Source organism: Molothrus aeneus, chromosome 5 (assembly GCF_037042795.1).
Source record: "Molothrus aeneus isolate 106 chromosome 5, BPBGC_Maene_1.0, whole genome shotgun sequence".
Taxonomy (NCBI): domain Eukaryota; kingdom Metazoa; phylum Chordata; class Aves; order Passeriformes; family Icteridae; genus Molothrus; species Molothrus aeneus.
Window position 1 is genome coordinate 42,599,589 of NC_089650.1, and position 20,479 is coordinate 42,620,067.

At 39.6% G+C, this 20,479-nt stretch overlaps 2 protein-coding genes across 12 annotated transcripts; one reads left to right on the plus strand and one right to left on the minus strand.

The window, feature by feature from the left end:
• Window positions 1-347: 347 nt before the first annotated feature.
• THAP5 (THAP domain containing 5) lies at window positions 348-6,547 on the minus strand. Its single transcript, XM_066550457.1, has 3 exons — window positions 6,384-6,547; window positions 2,390-2,579; window positions 348-1,758 (listed from the first exon to the last, which is right to left on the minus strand). The coding sequence occupies exons 1-3, from the start codon at window positions 6,464-6,466 to the stop codon at window positions 823-825; spliced, it is 1,209 nt and encodes a 402-aa protein (XP_066406554.1). The 5' UTR covers window positions 6,467-6,547; the 3' UTR covers window positions 348-822.
• Window positions 6,445-16,077, plus strand: DNAJB9 (DnaJ heat shock protein family (Hsp40) member B9). 11 transcript variants are annotated; one of them, XM_066550459.1, is made up of 5 exons: window positions 6,445-6,496; window positions 7,275-7,378; window positions 10,135-10,205; window positions 10,538-10,765; window positions 12,545-16,077. In XM_066550459.1, the coding sequence occupies exons 4-5, from the start codon at window positions 10,549-10,551 to the stop codon at window positions 12,973-12,975; spliced, it is 648 nt and encodes a 215-aa protein (XP_066406556.1). In that variant the 5' UTR covers window positions 6,445-6,496; window positions 7,275-7,378; window positions 10,135-10,205; window positions 10,538-10,548; the 3' UTR covers window positions 12,976-16,077. The 11 variants fall into 11 exon arrangements, with proteins under 11 accessions (XP_066406556.1, XP_066406565.1, XP_066406559.1 ...); XM_066550462.1 differs by lacking the exon at window positions 6,445-6,496 and adding an exon at window positions 6,794-6,834 and having other exon boundaries at window positions 7,275-7,466; XM_066550458.1 differs by lacking the exon at window positions 6,445-6,496 and adding an exon at window positions 6,794-6,834.
• Window positions 16,078-20,479: the final 4,402 nt, after the last annotated feature.

The following is a 20,479-nucleotide window of genomic DNA, read 5'->3' on the forward strand; positions in this document are numbered from 1 at the left end:
ATAAAATCAGGACAAGGGAATAAATTTCTAGTTTTGTAATTCTGTTTCTTGCAAAGTAAAATTCTGCTACTTTCACTAGCAACCTGCTCTGCAGAACATTGTTTCCTTCAATGTATTATTAAGGGTATATGCATTACCCAGCTGTAGGCTGGAACAGGATCAGTGCAGACAGCACTCACTAAATAGAGCTTTCCTTTTTACTAACTAGCAAATACATCTGTGATTAAGATTGCGTTCCACTTGAGCTGAATCACAACAAAAAAAATGAAAAATGAGATGGGCCTGTCCACTGGAACCGTATTCTTATGAGAATTTTTGTTTCTAGAAACAAATGAAAGAAAACACCCTTTATGCAGAAACAATTTTAATAAGATCAAAGCATACAAAAAACTATCTGAAGAATTGTTATAGAAACAGAAAACTAAACAGCAATTTTGACCTCACTGGACAATGCACATGACAATGTACATATATAATCGTTCATCCTGTATGCTTATTCTGTCCATTCTACTGCTGTCCCCAATGCAAGCATTGCATGTTTCAGAGAAGCCTGCAGCTAAGAAAGGGTTAAATTATCTTTTACTGACTTGATTCACACATTTAAGAAAACTTCGCCCAATTTGTTTTTTTTTTTAATTTTACTTGCCAGTCATGTTTTACAGACAACATTCTACCATTTAGCTTAGTTTGATGTAACATTTTTAAGTATTCACATGATTTTCATTAGATGTTTAAAATACTACAACTGGAAAAAAGTTAATTTGTCCAAAAGTACAGTCAAAGTGGTTAAAAAGATATTTGGGAACCATCAACTGAAAGCTTTTACTGTATCATAGTCACTTCAAGTGTTGTAAAGTAGTTTTCTACCAACTTCAGCTTTTCTTCAGAAAGCAGGTTTTCTTGCTTCAATTGTCTAATAAGAGCTTCCAAGGACCTGAGTCTCCCCAAAGTTTTTATCTCTTGCATTTCAAGTAAAGTTACCTTAGAGTGCAGTTTTGAAATTTTTTGCCAAAGGTGATCTCTGTCTATGTCTTGTTTGCAGTATGAATGCTCAGTCTGTAGTATTTCACTTCCATCATATTCAATCACTTCTGTCTCCTCTATGTCAAGAAACTCTTCCTTAACAGGCAGACAAGAAGTATTTACTCTTTCAGGCTCTTCAGGACTCTCAGCTGGCATAATAATAGCAATGACAGACTCTTCAGTTCCACTGAACTGTTCAATAGTTTGTGTGACTGTACTCAGTAAAACTGCATCTTCACTTGTCTGCACTTCAGAACAGACCACATGAGGGACAGAATTCTCAACTGCATAGTCAGTAACAGATCCTAAAGCACTGCTCAGTTTCAGAGATGAATTCAAGCAGTAAGGGTCTGTAAATTGCAGGACTGTAGCTGTACAACCTCCTGAATGCTCTACAGAAGTATGAGCACCAGTAGCCTCCATGCTCTGGGCTGCTGCTGTCATTAGAATAGGATTAGGCTGATGTATGTACTGCCTAGATGAACTGTCAAGGATGACATGGTCTGCCTGAAAGCCACCTTCATGTGGAAGCTGCAGGTTTTGAATTTGTAAAGGTTCACTCAGTGCAGTTGAGCAAACCTCTTCTGCTTTTTCCTCTACATTTTGTGCAATTACAGAATTTTTCTTTGGTGTACAAGGTTCAAGTGGTACAGATACTTTCTCTGACACAACATTTGTTTCTTCCTGGTCTTTTTTCTGTACCTGCTGTGAACTGTTCTGAGAAGAATCTTTTTCCTGGAGGAGAAAAAAAAAAAACAAAAAAGAAAATCACCACCTTGTAAGAAGAAAATCACTGAGTATTAAAAAATTAGGCAGATCTCATTTCATAGCACGGTATTGCAAAAGGACTAACTTAGATGAGCACTGCTTAAAAATTACATCAGAGGCCCAAGAATTCATGTAAGCATCTTTCACAACTTTGCTTCAGGCTCTACATTTAAAAATACTATTTTAAAACTGTAAAAGCAATAGTAGTGTTTGGGTTTCTAGATTTTTTTTTTTTTTCTTACTGTGGTTTGGAGTTTTTTATTTGATTTATTGAGGGATTTTTTCAAACTCTAGGGAATTTGGACACGAAATACAGTAATTATTCTCATAAGAAATTTAACATTTTCTATAGTAAATGCTTCTGCAATCTCCAGTTAAAAAAAGATATTGAACCTCCAATCAAACTAGGGGAAGTTGTTCTTCCTTTACATTATGGAATCACATGCTTTGTGTCAGCCCAGCTGACAAACTGTATTGATGGACAGGAATTCTATTTTTTAAATAAAATATAATTATCTGACAGATTAGACAATCTGTATAACATCAATAGTTGGTTAGCTTCATACTACAAAACAAAATAAGGATAGAAATAGATTACCTCATCATCTGGGGAAGAGAAAATGGTTGGCACAGCGGTGTTTTTCAAGTAGCGTATCCCCCACCGCACGTCCAGGGAATCGGGGGTGAAATGATCACTGCAGAGGAGCTGGTGCTTACTTGGAGTCCAGGAATCCCGCTTCATGTTCCGCAACCATTTCTCAAGTCTCTCTTTGTCATGAAGTGGGAATCTGTTGGGGTGCACGAGACACAGAGTACTTTGGACCTTATTAGCACAAGAGAATTGATAGACAAAATGCCTTGGTAATGCAAACGGAACTTTGAAAATTAGATCTAGATAGAAGAAATTAGATCTAGAAAGAAATTAGATCTAGAAAGAAGATTTAATCAGACAGGTTTACCGGAAAAAGAAAATCCTATTAAACTCTGCAAGCAAGAGATGTTGTTATATGCATAAGTTTGTGTATGTGATTTTAACCTCATCATTGTAGTACACATTACTAGTCTCCCTAAAATAGTATATCAGCGCTTGTATCCCACAATAAAATAGAATTCTGATCACCAAGTCAGTCTCCCCGTCTCTCTCCATCGCCGAAAAGAATCTTTTTAAAGCCGTCGAAAAGACAAACAAGAAAATATACAGAACCCCCTGTTATTGTTGTCTTTCTTTGTTTTAAATAAGAATATTAGAAGGTAGCCTTCCTTTAGAAAGGATTACAGTAAATTTTTTTAAAAAATTTTAAGTATTAAATGCTTATCTGGATGTCATGTACATGTTAATCCAATCATTATATACATTATTTCTAGTTGGGTATTTTCTCTGGAATTCAGAAGCACAATTTCTGATTTCTAGTAGCCAAGGGTTTCAGAATCCATGGCCAAGATGTTTTGAAAGGTTTGATCGTACAACACTTGCTCAGAAAGCCGTTCTGCTGAAGGGAGATGAAATACTGAGACATAATTTAAACAAAGTTAAGACTGGTCTTCATTTTATTAATAGTATTTCTTGGGCTTATTTGTCTTTCTAGACACAACTAGTATTTTCTGTTTAACAGAGTACCTCATACATGCCCCTCTTTGGATTATCAGATAATTTGGCGATGCAAATATTTCCAATACAGGTTTTAAATTTTGTTCAAAAAGTAAATGCATGCAAATGCAAAGCATTCCTATATTTTGTGTTTCAGCAATTAAACTTTCTCACAGTGTTAGGAGCCCACATCACATTTTATAGTTTTCCATCATCTAACCTACCTGAAAAGGCAAATTATGAGTATACAGCCTCATAGAAAAAAAAATTGACTTTAAAAATACATGCAAAATGGTCAGACATCAGAAAGAGAACTAAATTAAAAAGAAAGTGTATGACATGTGTGACAACATGTAATTTACTTAATGACAGGCAATACACAAATGAAAAGGAAATTAAAGGCTTATTATGATGCATGCACAGTCAAGAAGTGATGGTAACAGGAACATGAACATTCAGACCACTCTTGTCTCTCACCTCTTCTCAGTCAGGTATCAGGGTATTTGAAATGTAGTTGAAATGTTTCTCTGGTGCATAGCAATTTTACTTTAACTCTAGCAGATAACCACATATGATACATATGTGTCATTCAAACCATAAGTTGAATTCTGAGCACTGTTAAGTGACTACTGTTCAGAAATCAATATTCCTGAGCATCATGAGCAACAATAGTTACAAAGTGAAAATTTCCGCTTCTGTAACCGCACCCTCAAATCCCGGAAGCTGCAGGTTTCCTCCAAAAGCCACACATAGCAGCAGACTCTTTCACAAGCCCCGTGTTCCAAAACTGCAAACTCAGGTGATTTTGAGAGGAAGAGTGCTGAAATTCACAGCATAAAGGTGCATGCCTTTACCCCTTCCCCAATCTTTTGAATTTGTTGCCATGTAAGTCTTCAAATTACCAAGGAAACAGAGCAGGCGTTTGATGCACCCAGCTCTGTGTATCTGCAGGAATGCAAGGAATAATGCAAGGAATAAGAACACAGTAACCTCTGAAGAACAAGTTAGAGGTTCAGGCTTTTCAAATCCTGTCTGCTTAGATCATGTACACCCAGAGGCAGCATTGCATGTATGACAGAGCATGGTCCTCGGTAACACAGCTTAGCCTGGCTGTCACTACAGAGGTCAAAAAAAGTCTCCCGGGAAGACGATGGCTTCCTTTCATTGAAGGCCATGTCATGACTCACACCCTCTCCAAGAAGGCCTTGGGAACACTTGCTCCCACTGCAGTTACCCTCACAACACAGGACCCACTGCTCTACCCAGACTCAACCAGCTTCAGATGGAAAATAAAATAATCTGTAGCAAGAGAAGGGTCTGATAGTGAAAGTTATTATTTTAGCTTAAAGGCAACTTTGCTAAAACCTGTTCATGCTTCAACTCCTCACTAATCAACAGAATCTGTTCTCTAGTGTAAACAAGACACAAAAGAAGGGGAAATGGAAAGAGGAAGTGGACAGAATTTATTTAGCAGCTGCATCATTACCCAAGTCAAAGACGTGAAGAAATAAAACAAAGAAGAGCAGTTAGGCCAGTTGAGATTAGGTGACAAAGGGTTTGGAAGGGGCTCAGACCCCAACCACAGAGCAGCAGAGGACTTCGGTGGTGGTAAGAGGCAAGGGAATAAAACTTGCAATTCATGTCAGCAGTAGTCACTAATATAAGGCAAGAGAATCTATAAATCAAATCTCAAACCCCTTCTACAGGAGCATGAAACTCAGAATGGAGCACAACTCAAAGGCTAGATACACCAGCTAAGTTTTGGCAATCATCTCCATACTGATGCCATACATTTGAATATGTATGTATACATGTCTCAATGCTCAAATTTGTTTTGATTATCCATGTGACATGCATGCTCTCTAAAGCATAAGGGAAAAGAAATTATTTTCCTTATTGTTTTATGATGCATTCCATGTTAGAAACGTGCCAGGGAAATAAGCTTTCCTTCAATCTAAAATAAAATTTCTTTCAAAGCGGTCTTCCTGTAGGTCTTCCTACACCGCCTTCCTGATATTGGAATAACTATGACTAATCAGAAACTGAAAGGAAACCTAGTTTGAGGTATAAATTTTACCAAAACAGATTTTGAGGCTAATTGTGAAATTGATTTTTCAAATTTTTCTTAAGTTGCTTCTGTTGACAAACAGTTCCATACTTTTATTCTACACAAATACATTCATATTTAGTTACCTGCACTATGTTTCTCTCAGGATTGTGAAATACTGTTTATAACTCATCATCCTGGGAAGCAACAGCCACATAACCACAACAGGGCAGAGGTTACTGCAGGCCTGGGATGGTGACTGGTCCATGCAGAGTCTGCACAGCACAATGCAGCCACCATAAACTGGTTTTGGCAACCGAAGTAGCTAAGATCCAGCTAACTCAGCTGCTTCCTAACAACAAGCAATGCCTCTGTTCACAGCACAGGTAAGGTAATAATTCTAGTGGTAAAGTTTAATTTTAAGGAATCATTTTATCTTTACTAGCTTAACTCTTCCTGGCCCTTCTCCTGGCATGTAAACCGCAATACACAAGGCATTTCACCATTAAGCCAAAGCCTCCCCTAGTGCCTGCCCTGCTGGAACATCGCTTCCACAGAGGCAGCAGCGAAACAGAGTCAGAAGTGCAAATTTTATTTTTCAGTCGAATCTCCTTGCTCTTCACTTCACGGACCCTCTGCACCTATTCCAGAGTCCTTAGACGCTGCCGTGTCATCGCCCCCTAACCCAAGTTCCGTCTGTCCGTCTGTCCTGTGCGAGGGACGGTGTGTGCAATTACACCTCAGCTGTCCGCTCTTTATTCCCTATACCTTCCCTTCCCCCAGGGGTCAGCGACCTTTCCCTCCAGCCCCCCGGGAGCAGGCGGGGTTCCAAGGCGACCACCAGCGTGGTCCACCCGTGCCGCTGAGTCTTTCGGCCATTTACTTCCGCGGTGGAGCGCCCCACTGCCGCCACGGCCAGCGCTCACCCAGGCCCTGCCCCGCTCCGCGGCCACTCACGGGTAGAAGCTGAGCTTGCGCTTGTCCTTGGCGCTCTGGCCGCCGCGGTTCTTGCAGCGGGTGGCTGCGCAGTACCGCGGCATGGCGGCCAACCCGGGCCGGGCTGAGCTGAGGTGGGCTGGGCTGGGCCGGGCCGGGCTGAGCTGGGCTGACCTGGGCGGGCTGACCTGGGCTGGGCTGGGCTGGGCTGGGCCGGGCCGGGCCGGGCCGGGCCGGGCCGGGCCGGGCCGGCGGCGGCGCCGCCTCCCCACAGCGCCCCCAGCGGCGGGTGGCGGCGGCGCCGAGGTTGCGACCTGTCGCGTGCACCGCGTCACGTGCCCCCCGGCGACCAATGGCGCAGCGCTTCGTGTAGGAACGGCAGGGGGCCGGACTGCGCGAGCGCCGGGCGCGGGCGGGCGGGAACGACGGCGGCGACGCTGAGGGGCGGCGGGGAAGCGGGGCCGGTGTTGAGGTGAGCACGGCGGGGAAGGGCCGCGGCCGCCGGGTGAGGGCTCTGAGAAAGTGGAAGGTTGCTGAAGTGGGTGGAGTGATAGGCGAACGCGGACGGGTCGGGAGGGGGGCGCTGGGAAGCTGGGGGCAGCGTGGGAAACCAGGCGGGGGAGCGCAGAGAGGGGCCGCTGAGGCTCGGTGCGGAGCTTTTATTTGGAATTTGGGCCTCTCTGGGCCGCGTTGCGGTGGTGTTTCCCAGGCTGGCTGCGCTGGAGTGGGAGAGCGTCGCTGAATGTGGCTGTTAGCGGCTGCCCAGCTCTGGCCTGGCCCCACCCGATGGTGCGGTCCGGCTCCAGCGAGGTCTTCAGGGTCTGTATAGGCAGGGTGGTGTCAGGTTGATTCCTTCGTTTCCCTGTGCTCCAGAGCAAGATTCAGAAACCTTCTTCTATATTTGCTTTCGAGTCAGTATAGGAGAGGCCAAGACAAGTACAAGCCCCTCCGCTTGACAGACTTGCCTGTAGCTGCTTGAAGATTGGAAGACTTGCTTACTCATCACATTAGTCGTGGTAGGAGAACCGAGGGAAGACCTCGGTAACTTTATTACTATTAGAAAATTACTTGCAGAAATAATTACAGGACGTGAGCATTCCACAGGTTAGTGTATAGCAATTCTGTAATGAAAGCAGTAGCAGAACTCTAGTGATGCTCCGTGTTTTCTGAGTACGTGAGACTTTGAATATAAGCATTTATCTAAGATTTTGCTTAACTACTTTCAAAGAAGGATGGAATAAGGTATTTGTGTTGCAAGATGAAGTAGCTTCTTATTTTCTAAATCTGACAGGTTTTATTCTTGGTGCATCATCCTCAAACATCCCTTCATTGTGCAGCTGTTGTTAAACAAATGAAGAACTGATTGTTATTACTACTGCAGTACTTTGGATAAACATTAGACAGTGCACTTCTTGTACAAAGGTGAATAGTAGTTGAGATCTGTACCTACTCACCCCACAGAATTAAATAGTTATTATGTGACCTAAGGTCTCTTACTTCATTGATAGATGTACCTAAATTAAGTACACAGATAATTATTAGAAGAGCTCATTATTGCATGAGCTTAACGTGTACAGAATTTATTGAATTCGGGAAGGTGGTTTAAGTAGCTGCAGTGTATGACCTGGAAAGTGCAACTTACGTGTCCCTTTTTGATTGAGAAACACAGGGTGAAGAGACATAAGCAAAAAAAAAGTATTTAAGAGACTTTATTTTGAAAGGGATTGTAAAAATAGTTTGGAATGGCAAGGCTGAAGTCGTTGGCAGTCGCAACGCTAAGATACTGACAGCATATAAAATAGGTGTTTTCTAAAAAGTAAATTGAATAATTGACAGTATCTAAATATAAGACTTGCTCTCTCTGATAACTGTGAAGTTTAAAATGCTGCTTATACTGGAGTTTTATTTGTGTTTTGTTTTTATTTACATCTTATTCTTAAATTTGAGTTTGATTGATTTGTTCAAGGGCAGCATTAAATATGTGTTTGCTAGTTTAAAAGATTGTGAAACTTAAGTCCCGTTTTTTTACTGTGCTTTAGAAATCAAATATAGCAAAGAACTTCATTGCAGAACTCCTAATGTAAAGAACTGTAGGAAAACAAAATCAGGTGTGTTTTGTTATCAGAAATAATACAAGTTGAGATGGTGAGCCAGAGCAGAAAACCTGAAGGACTAACTTGATGATCTCCGGCTCTCATGGGTTATGAAAGAGGGGTTTGCTCTTTCTTAGTGGAGGACATGAGCTGTTCCTTTTAGCTCTTTTCAATGTTCAGTAGCAGAAGTAGGATGGTTGACCTTAAGAGAGTGCAGCAGGTGATTATGCAAGCATGATGCAGGTGTGGGCTAATGAAGCAAATTAAAACAATCACATATGTGAGATGAACACGTAAGTCTGCATCTATAAAGTACTAACAGAAAGAAAGCCCTTAAAGCATGGAAGGATATATATGTGTGTGGTTCTTAGTGCCCAAGTCGTAAAATTTCAGGTTACTGAAGTGGTGAGAGAAGGTATGTGGGAAAACTTGGTACTAAAAATATGTCTGATATTGTGCATGGTGAATATTGGAACAAACTATCCATTTGGTATTTAAGTACACTGATCAAAATACAATTTGTTTCAACTGCTGCCCCTTAACACTTGATATCATTCAGGCTGCTGGCCAAATAAATGCTTAAGAGGGCATGGGTAGATTAATCTTGCAGGCCTTTTGCTCTTGTCTCACAGCATTCATTTTAGCCCCCTGACTTGCCTATTGGAAATGGTATTCTTTTTTCCATTTTTGGTTCTTGCTTTTTAAATTTTGTTTAGAGGGAATTGACTTTCACATAAATGTTTAATTTTCATGTGTATTAGGTATTCAAAGGTTTTGAATTCTGCCTGACAAATTTTGGGTCCCATGCTGGCTAGCAAAAGTGTTCTGACTTTAATGGTGCTCAGACTGTAAGTTTGTTTATTCAGCTTTCAGGAAAGTAACACCAATTGTCTCATGAGTTGTTCTTACAGTACATTTAAATCAGTGTAATCTGATGGGGGGGACATGTTACATGTGGAATGTTTAGGGTCTTGTTGTACATCCTTCTGGTCAGGTGTCAGCCAGCATTCTGTCTTTGAATGTACTCTGTGTTTGCCTTTCTGCACTCTGTGTTTTTAAATATAATATGCACAGACATATTATCTGTCCTCATCTTCTAGCAGGAACAGCTCACTCTGTCCTTCATGAAAATCATAAGACATCATGTGGCTATGTGGAACTGTTTCTTTAAGTCATTATATATGCCACAGTTTTCCCCTAAGTTCTGATATATTTGTTTCAAAATATATTTTTTTGACAGATGAGTTGTTCAAAAAAAAAATTACAGCTTTTTTTAAGAGCTTTAATTATTTTTGAAGATACTTGTCTTGTATAAAAGATGTATTTTTGCCTTCAGTTCTAACACTGAGGGTTTCATATGTAAACCTTTCTATGCAGTGGTATTTATCAGATTAATTCTTTGATATCAAAGATATGGTAGGTGTTTTCCTTTATAAAGCAATCTGATATGCAGATGAGCTAAGCCAGCCTGTTGTTAAATAGAGGAAAGTGTGCTTTACTTGGCTGAACTCTGGAAGTGAATGGTCTGCTTTTTATTATGTTCACCTTAGTTAAACAAACTGAAGCTGAGCATGAGTGTCTGATAGTCTTGTCTTCCTGCACCTCACAGTCATCTCTAGGCCAGTTGTATTTTCATGCTCCTGTTGTTGTACCAGCTAATCAGTCACTTGGTCTTCCAGCAGGGTCACTACTGGTCGGAGCTACTCTGTTTGGGGTCCTAGAACTCAAGATTAATGTAAAGCTAGCTCAGGTATGGCAGTGTGAAATGTTAGATGCAATGAAATGTGCTGTGTATTTACTTTTGCAACTTCTTATGACGCTGATCAGTGAAATGTAAAACAAAGACAAACACTAAAGTCGTTGTTATGTATATGAAATGTCGCTTTGCAGTGTTTTCACTTACGTCTTTTGTGAATATGAAAACGGCGTAAGGGAGTTTGACAGGTGTAAAGCAGTGTGCTTACAAGTCTGGCACTGACTCTTGTGACATGCTGGTCTTCCTCTGCCAGCCTACAGCCGTAACTAACTTGTTGTGGAATGTAAAACAACTTGTTCTTCATGTATATTTCCTTTTCTTTTTAGGAACTGGAGAAATGGCCACTACACAATCTGTCTTCACATTTGCTCTCTGCATTTTAATGATAACGGAATTAATTCTGGCTACAGAGAGCTATTATGATATCTTAGGAGTTCCAAAAAATGCATCTGACCGCCAGATTAAGAAGGCATTTCACAAGCTGGCTATGAAATACCACCCTGACAAAAATAAGAGTCCTGGAGCAGAAGCAAAATTTAGAGAAATTGCTGAAGGTAATATATACTGTCTATGGTCATAATTTGATACATGTCTTATATCTAGAATGTAAGTGCATTTTGTTTTTACTGAATAAGAGGTATACAGGGTTTGTTTTTTTTTTAATTCCACTTAAGTGCTGTCAGATATAATGCATCAAAATCTGAGTTGTTTCTTTGTTTCTGTGTTCTTGCACATAGGAAGGCCTTTTACACAGTTTATGCATTTCTGCTTATTAGGCTTTTGGCATATTCTTCTTCTCACAAAAAATACTTGGTCGTAGGACAGCTTTAGCCCTAGGATCTGTTTCATAAGATCTGGCTCAGGATTACTACCAGGGCTTCAGGAGGGCCTAACAGCAACCTTGCAGTAACTGTGGGGAGATTATTAGAAAACACACAGCAGGGTGCTTCAGTGGGTCATGGTGGAAATACAATAGACAGCAGGTGAAAGAGGTTCAAGTGGTTATAGGGAGAAACTTTTTCACCTTGAGGATGATGGTTGGATTGGAGGATCTCAGAATTCTTTTCCAGTCTTAACAATTCTGTGATTATGTTCTACAGGCCAGTGTTAGAACAAATTACCTAGAGAGGTTGTACAGTCTCCAGCCTTGGCACTTTTGAGGAATGATTGGGTAAAGCGCTGACTAGCCTAGTCTGATCTCATAACTGACCCTACTTTGAGCAGGAGGTTAGAGTAGAGACTGAGGTCATGTCTAACTTAAACTAACAAATATAACTTATAATACTTATAAGTATTGGGTGATAAAATGGTGGAAGTGGATAATCAAGAACAGAAAGACTTGCTGAAAAATGAGGTATACCCACTTCTGTTCCCTGTAGACTCAGGTATAGCATCCATCAATTTGTGTAGTTCTCTTAACTAAGCTAAATGGGATATCTGGCTTTTACCTTCTTGTCTGCAGAAGAATTGTTTTGAAAGAAAAGTTGTTAGTAATATAAAGAAAGGGAGTCACAGCCTCGTTAGATACTCACTGCAGTTGTTAGCACCTACTACAGGAGGAAGTAGGAACTCTTAAATGTTGAATTATATAGAATAATTGCAAGTCTTTGACAGGTAAGAAAATGAGTTTTTAAAATATTTTCTTATCAGAACGGGTGTATTTTCTATCAGAGTTTCTGCCTTGGAATACCAGTAGCTGTAGTTCTAAACCAAAGATTGGAGGGAAATCTAATTTCATTTTGGGTATATCCAGTCACGAAATCTAGGTTTATTGCTGAACTTGTGTGAACTTGTGAAAAATGGAGAATTGACACATGGTGAAATTAATTTTCTTTATTTCCTCAGTTTTTATGTTGTTGCTTGTAACTGGTGTAGCTGGAACTTGCTGGCTGGCAAGTAGCTTTGCAGATGTTGCCCTGTGTTTCTGTGATAGGAGTGCAGCAGGTCCTTAGAACATCTAACTCATCCTTCCACCTTCAGGCTTTCTGATCACCACCTCTCACTGTTATTTTGTTTCAAATCTAAATGCTAATATGTATTGGTAGTTAAACTGTGTTGTATTATGTGTCACCTATCCTCATAATATAGCTGTGTTTGTTATTGTAAGTACCTATTTTGATGCAGTTTATTTTGGTTTGGAGAAGGTAAATAAATGTAGAGCTCTTGATTGGGCTCGAACATTGAATGAAAGTCTTGTTTGAAATTTCTTCGGTTCAGGAAGAGTGGGAGAGAAAGCTGCTGTTCTTTGTGTTTGTGTATGGTTTTCTTTTTTTTCTGGTGTTTTGAATGGAAATGAACTGTAACTTCTTTTTTTTTTTTTTAAACATAAATAGCATATGAAACATTGTCAGATGAGAATAAACGAAGAGAATATGATCAGCTTGGTCGTCACGGAGGAAGAGGAAGTAATGGAAGTCCATTCCATCAGTCATTTAATTTCAACTTTGACGATCTCTTCAAAGACTTTGACCTGTTCAGTCAAAACTCGCGGTCAAAAAAGCACTTTGAAAATCACTTCCGAGGTCATCGGGAGGCTCATAACCGGCAAAGACGTTCTTTCCAAGAGTTTTCTTTTGGAGGTGGACTGTTTGATGATGTGTTTGAAAATATGGAAAAAATGTTTTCCTTCAGTGACTTTGAAAATGCACACAGACACGCGGTGCGAACTGATGCCAGGTTTCATGGATCCAGCAAGCACTGCAGGACTGTCACTCAGAGACGAGGAAACATGGTTACCACATACACCGACTGCTCTGGACAATAATGTTTACTTTTTTCTAAACTTTTCTTCTTTACTCAACATCTTCATAATCTTTCTTGGTTTTGTGCTAACATGGAAGAAATTCTCTGAACTGTATTTTCTAAAAAACACTTAAACTACTATAAAGAAGTTGTAGATGAAATTAATCTTCAGAATAGAAACAACATGCTGTTGGGAAGTAAATGTGTCAACAACTACTTAGAATGGGAGAGAAGTAATCTCATGTGACAGAAAAAATTATATATATTTCAGATTAGTAAACACTTTCCCTGAATTTGAACACAAGATATATATTTTTCATTTCAGAAATGTAATATAATTTTTTTCATGTAAGCCACTTCAGGACTGATTGAATTACTTGTGTGTGGATTGAAGCAGAGGAGATAGTTTAATTTTGATGTGCTGCTTTTTTTTAATCATTTCTTTCCAAGTTTGCACTTGCAGTTTTTACCTGATACAGATTTACTGTGCAAATTACATAATTTACACAAAATAGCAGCAGAAATATAACTTCCCTGGGTCTTTGTTACTCTCTCTAGCATTGCAAAAGTATTAGTAAAAACCTTACTTTTTGAAGTTGGAAAATAGCAAGGGAATATGTGAAGACTGTGAGTGATGTAGGAATTAGTTTCATTTCTGAATTGGCCTGAAATGATCTTAGGATTTGAATAACCCTTTACTTATTTAGGGGACATAGGGATATTCATGTACATAAGTTTGTGTGCACACAAAGTTTTTGTTTTGGTTTTTTTTCCCCCTCCTTCCACAATACAAATATCTCTCTGACAAGGTTTGGAAGGGCACACCCAAAACACTCTTGTTTTATTCTTACAATATTACCACGTGTGCAATGTACTTTTTGTGACTCACTTTATGAAACTAAAATATCCCTCTGAGATCTTAGGAACTTGAATAGGGTAAGCTTGTCTACAGATTAATGGTGTTCCTGAAAGGGCCTTAGTAAAAGCTACAGTGTTTAGATTGGCAGATTTATTACCTGTCAGTAGGAATTTTTTCAGTGTTGTGATTTGAGAGGTAAATTCTTAGCCTAACCACAGAGTAAAACTGAAAATTGCAATCCTTGTATTCATCCAATGCCTTGTGGGGCTGGAAACTTCTAATAAGGACAGCACTAATGGGTATTGGTTTTAGCACCATGGAAACTCACAACAAGTATAAAATATATACTTAAAACTAAAAAGGAAGAAAAAACCACCAGAAATTGCTGCACAACAAAATCCCCAAATACTTCAGCTGATGTCAATCAAAGAGTTCTGTTGTAGCTTAGTTTAACTAGTATCTTCTGTTTGACTAATCATACAGGTTTAGTTTGTTAAATTGGCTGTCCCTTTAGAACTGGGAAGTAAGAATTTACCTTTCAGGTTGATTGCATGAGCAAAATAAGCATTTTAACTAGCAGTGTTCTAAATAGGCTTTGACTTCTTAAAATCTTTATTAAGAGGTTTAACCCTTTGCTTCTTGGATAGATATTGAAAGCTGCCTATTTGTTAAGGAACTTTGGCCTTCCCCTCCAGTGTACGTATTATCACTTGTTTTCATTGCCTAGTCCTTGGAATGGATTGTTGCGCTATATTAAGTGCTTTTCCTTTTCCGTGTTCTTTATTTATTAATAGACTAATACCTCATATATGGTCTTTTATTAAAAGCCAGTAATTTGTGCAACATTATCGGAATGTGCAATATTCTTACAGTAAGAAAAGTGCTGGATTTAGTGTGTTTGTTTTTTTCACCCTTTTCTGTGTAAGTAGAGATTTTTGTTTCTTCTGTATAATTAATATATGATTCAAGCAAAAGTTGTACTTTTCTGTAGATTCCCGCATTTATTTTCTTTAACATACTCCATTAGTCCTGTGCATGAATCAAACTATCTGCCCAGTTTATATCATATAGGCATCCAAGTGAACAAATTATTAACTTGAAGTTATGAATTACTTTCTCTCACAAAGATTAAGTATTAAACATGAGAGTATTTGTGAATGTCCTTTGGTAGGAGGCAACTCTAGAACCGGGATGCACAGGTAAAATATTAATGCCTTTCTTAGTTGAGTGAATATTTTCTTAATTAAAAAAAAAAAAAAAGATAGTAGAATGATCAATTCACTTAGGTCCCTTCCTGAACTCTAAATTAAAGGGAATGAAAGCTAAAACGAACACTATCAATTACGAAACACATTTCACCCCAAAAACTCAAGTCATTTAAGTGACTATATAAGTCCACAATCTTTCAGGCTAAACTTAAGGGTGAAAATAAGGGTCCTGGCTGCTTCTGGACTAGTTTCCCCTCTTAAGAATGCTCCAAACTTAGTGCAAAGTGTACATCTTTTCCTGATCTCTTTAAAGTGTAAGTATGAAACTGATAAGAAAACCAGTAGTGTTGCTATTTTTATAGCTGATCCACCTTTAAAAAACTCTGCCTAGTCTATTTTAACTTGCTTTCATATTATTTCTCTTAATTACTTATCATGGGAAAAACAACAAATGCTTTCCATTATTTCTATGGGCTTCTCCAAGTCACCTTCTGGTTGTTTTTGTTGTCGATCGAAGGTCAAATCCGCAGAAACCAGTGTATGGCTGTCCCTGTGGTTGATGGGTTTACTTGGAATAGGCCTTAGCTGGGGAAATTCGGGCAGGCTTTCCTCAGCCAAGAGTCTTCACTTTCATGGCCCTCAGAACACAGGCTTGCAAAACATGTTGTGCTTCTCACTTATTCGGAGCTCTTGCACATTCTTTCCCCTATTTATAGTGTTTGCTTCATGGCAGGCTCCAGCGGAAGTCCTGGTATAACCTTATGACATCCCTGACTCCAGAGTTTCTTAAGTGCCATTTTTGATCTCTCTTTAAATCTTATGAAAATATCCAGCAAAATTAGTTTTTGTTAGATAAGGGTGAAAAATAAAATCCTGATCAATTTTTTGAAAGTAATTTATGCATATGTAACTCTAAATGATTTAGTTTTTGAAACTACCATCAAAGTGGTTTTTATATGTTTGTTTTCTTCCCATTATACTTTTGAAACACAGTATCTAGTGGAGACAAAAGTACTGTAAAGTTAGAGTGCCATTACATTAAACACATGAAAATTAATGGTGTGATGTGTCTTTTTTCTTTTCTTTTTTTTATCATTTGCTTCAAGATATAGATGGGAAACCAAATCGAAGTGGTTTATGTGGTGCTTTGTTTTATGGAATGTTTTGACTACTGCATTTTCCCTGAATGAGATGGTGGAGTTGTCAGGGAGAAGAGTGGGGCTGAAAAAATGGTCAATTTCACCTGATTTGTATTTTTTTGGAAATGTTTGGAATGGATTTGAGTTAAGAAATTATGCCTTTAAACAAAGCAGGCACACAAGCCTGTGCAAAAGGACTTTTTTTCTGAGAAGCAGGGGCTGTAAGAGCTGAGAGCTTCTGCCTGGAGCTGATGGGTCACTGTCTGTGCTCTGCCCTGCTGAGGGGCGTGAGGGCAGTGTGGCCGGTGCTAGAGGCTTGGAGTGCCACAGGGAATCGCAGGTTCTGAAGGCAAGGTCAGGTGCTGTTGTGCTAATCCACAAGGCTGCTTGCTAGTTCTTGTTTTCTGGGTCTGATCTTTAAGAGGTGGAGGGTGTGAAAATTTCGGGATTTGGTTTGTTTCATCTGGCCATTTCTCATTAGAATCATCCTCCTTGGAACCCAAGCAAACTCATCTTAATAATGCAAGCCTAGATTTTGAGGACTAAAAGTGTTGGAAACAATGTATGATCTGCATTATATTTTTATGGTGAGGAATGTAGGGGTTTTTAAAAATTATTTGTAAATTGAAGACTCATTAGAAGTGTCTGTTGGACTTAAAAGCCACGTGTAGAGTTTGTCGGCTGTGCCAGGTATGGGGCTCCTTTCAGGATAAAACGCTGTTCAGAGGATTGTTTGGCTCTGGCAGCCGTTGTGGTTGAGGCTGACTGGTCTGCCCTCGGATAGTGAGTGATTCACACAGCCGTGCTGCTGGCTTCAGTCCTGTGGGCACCTGTTCCTTCAGGAATGGGCAGAGACCAGCTCTGTGGAGGCCACTTTGCAGTTGTGATATCCCTTGACTGTCAGTCACTCCTGGTACAGGTCTGAATCAATTCTAGGCTATGGCTGTGCTTCATCCTTGATTCCAGTTCCTTTTTTTGAAAAGTGTTTCAAAACAACAAACTTTTCCAAAATCAAGCAAAAAATGGACACAATAATAATAAAAAAAAACCAATACCAAAGCCCAACAAATCTGCTTTGAAGTGACGTACTCCAGAGCTTAATTTGGGGCGTGTTACCTGTTACGCAGTGGCGTGTGATTCAACAGCATCTATTTTACGAACTACAGTGGCACTGAAATGAACATTACTGCTTGCATTGTTCCTGCTGAGGTTGCAGTTGCACCAAAAGATGGTGTGGAGATGCTCAGGTCCCTAGGGATGGTTGCAGGATTCTGCCAAGGCTCTCAGACACTGGGTGGAGATGGCAGACTGTCTTGTCCAAGCAGCTCTTCTGGGACAGTCCACCAAGGAATAAATGTGACCCTGGTATTAATATATCTTTTTTGTGTGTTTGCACAAAAAAAGGGGTGGGTTGTGCTGGGGGTTGTGTTGACTTGTGTATGATCTGTGTGTTTCTCTAGGCTGGCAAAAACTGATGCTCCTCTCCAAGGCATCCATGAGGGGAGAGGGATGTCTGACACGCCTTTGCTCAGCCTGATACCTGATCTCCAGCAACGGGCAGCTGGGAATGGGTGCTGACAGCTCAGTGGCACTGGTGCAGTGGAACTACTGACCACTGTTGATTGGTGGTGTTAATAGCTGAAATCATGAACCTATCTTAGGTGGGCTGTAACATCTCATGTATTAAGCTGAAGAATTCTGGCCAGTGTATGTGTGGTAGCTAGAAGCAAAAGCAGAGACTATTATTGTTACTCCAGATAGTTAGGCTGGATTTAGAGGAAACAGAAGTATAGAATATTGAATAATATACATCAAGACACCCTGAAGCTATACTTGTGTTGCTGTCTTATGAAGATTTTTCTAATTCCATACTGAATACTCTTGTTAAGCACCACGTATCACTAAAATTTTATCTAGATATGAGAAAGAAAATGAAGTGTTAGTGGTTACTAGTTGGATGTTATTGCCGTTCATCTCCCACTGATATAGGAAAGAAGAAGTGAGCTGTCTCGAGGTTGCAATAGAGTTTAACCCATTTTGCTTTAGGATGTTGAACTTGCAAGATTTTTAGCCTTCAATATGAGGATTTTAGGTGGTGATCTAAATGACAAGTTGTGTGTTATGCCCACATGGCGGTAGTACCATACCTGTCTCTTCTGCTGTGCAGCAATAGGCACTTCAGGGAACTCACATTATAAAGTGGAGCTGTGTGGTAGCAGCGTTTGCCAGATTCCACCTGGTTGAAGCAGGAGAATCCATTGCAGCACCATGATCTTTAAAGCTGAGCATGCAGAGCTCCAGCTGAGGGAGAAGGTGCTTTCTGTCCAAATTGCTTAATGAATCCCAACAATGACTTTGATTCAGTCTTTCTGCTTTAATATGTAAATTTTTGCATTGAAATTTGTTTTAAAATAATATGGATCTTCAGTCTGTCAGGCAGCCAATGCCTGCTTGGGTGGGTGGTTCTGCCACCTCTTGGTAGCTCAAATTTGGAGACAGGTGGGGAGGCAGGGCAGAGGAAGGGCTCACATTGTTGCTGGGAGCAGAGTGCAGATGTTATCACTTGCGTACAAATAAATTAAATCATTACCTCTGCAGATGGAGCATAAATATAGCTTGCTTCTGCTGGCAGCTGAATGCAGAGCTTGTGGCTTGTTGGTAGAAATGTTATTGCTATCAAAACCACATATTTTCCTCACTTCTTCTTACACTGTACTCCCCTCTGTTTTTTTTCTGCTTTTGATGACTGATGACTCTGCTCCAGTTGCTGTGTTTTCCCCATTTGGCAGTGGCTATAGTAGTTATGTTTCTACTTGCTTTGCAGATTTTTATCAATTGACTTTAGTTCATACGTACAAAACTTATTTTGCAAATCCAATTTAAATGGGTTTGGGTTTTTTTTTAATAGTGCAAACCATTTAATTTCCTCCTGTCTTTCCCCATATCCTGTTGAGTTAGCCTCATGTGCAGCATGAGGTTTTGTACTGGTTTTCTGCTTTATTCCATCTATGGGAGGACAAATGATACCTAATTTGGCATAAACTGAGACAGATGCTGACAGATTGTATCTCATTTAAATCTGCTGATATAAATTTAATCTAAAAATTTTTGGAAAAAATATCCCTGGCAGAATAAGTTGGTCTAATCAGCACTTGGCATGATAACCTTGAAGCTTAAAGATGAAACAAACCTGAAACTGCACCCAACCAAACCCAACACCAGTACCTTGGTGAGTGTGAAGGTTAACCTGAGCAGGGTAAATATTTTACAAAATCTCTTCTGTGTTGAGGGAAACAGACTTTTTAACAAATGATAAATAAATACCTGTAAGAAATAATGGAAGTGGCTGGATATACCTCCACAGGTAGATTTATAATTGCTAAAATAAAATGATTTATTTCAACTTATGGGCACTTAATGAAATCAACATAGGGCACTTTATGAAGTTATCCCCGTGACAACTGAGTATTATTTTCACTTTCTAAGTACTGTTTTGCATCTGCCCAGATTCAAAGTACTTGCATCAGCTTATGTATCCTTCACTGGCTATGAGAATGCAAGGAGTTATCATGAGTTATTGCTGCTTAGACCCACAGTGGCTTATTGCACGCTCATAATTCAGTCACGCGTTTGAGCCCTGACCTGAGTTGTGCATAGTTACATAAATAATCTGATATACAGCATGAGGAGAGGCTGGATTTCTTGACACCTGACATTGTACTCTTATCATGAACTTGTTCTGACTCTTTTCAGTCAGGTCCTGCCTTCTGAACCAGTGTCAAATTAACAGCCTGCTTCAGCTAATGTTTTTGGCTGTGTTACAAGACATGTCCTGTGTACCAGGTGCTTCTATTAAAACTTTTTTATTCTGTTGTGATGAAGGTGGATCAGGAACTAGCACTGTTTTATTATTTGTTAAAAATAATGTGTTTTTTGATGTATGGATCTTTAATGAAGAAGACATAGGTAGTTATTTTCATATCTGTGGATTTACAGTAATTTAATTGATCTGTGTACTAAAAAGAATGTGGATGGAATAAATTGCAAGCTCAAAAAGACTATATTTGAAAGTGGTGGATTGTGCCATAAAGAATGGGTAAGCATGGAGAATGGGCAATTTGTCACGGAGCATCACAGCTGCCCAATAAGCAGTCTTGATTTTCCAAGGAGAGTGCATTTAAAAGAGGGTATATGACTGCATTATTGCATTTATGTGCTGCAGGACTCCTGTGGATACACATTATTTATGCCTGTATGTAGCATTTCCAGTAGGTGGCTGACTGTCACTTCACACTGACTTAAGTACTGTAAAATAACAGC

What these genes read in the sequence shown, in the direction of transcription:
- THAP5 (XM_066550457.1), bottom strand. Translation starts at nt 6,466, where the DNA reads ATGCCGCGGTACTGCGCAGCCACCCGCTGCAAGAACCGCGGCGGCCAG. An exon ending in CGCAAGCTCAGCTTCTACCC is followed by an intron (nt 2,580 to 6,383) that starts GTGAGTGGCCGC and finishes GCACCCCAACAG; the next exon opens with ATTCCCACTTCATGACAAAG. An exon ending in TCTCTTCCCCAGATGATGAG is followed by an intron (nt 1,759 to 2,389) that starts GTAATCTATTTC and finishes TTTCTCCTCCAG; the next exon opens with GAAAAAGATTCTTCTCAGAA.
- DNAJB9 (XM_066550459.1), top strand. Translation starts at nt 10,549, where the DNA reads ATGGCCACTACACAATCTGTCTTCACATTTGCTCTCTGCATTTTAATG. An exon ending in ATTTAGAGAAATTGCTGAAG is followed by an intron (nt 10,766 to 12,544) that starts GTAATATATACT and finishes AAACATAAATAG; the next exon opens with CATATGAAACATTGTCAGAT.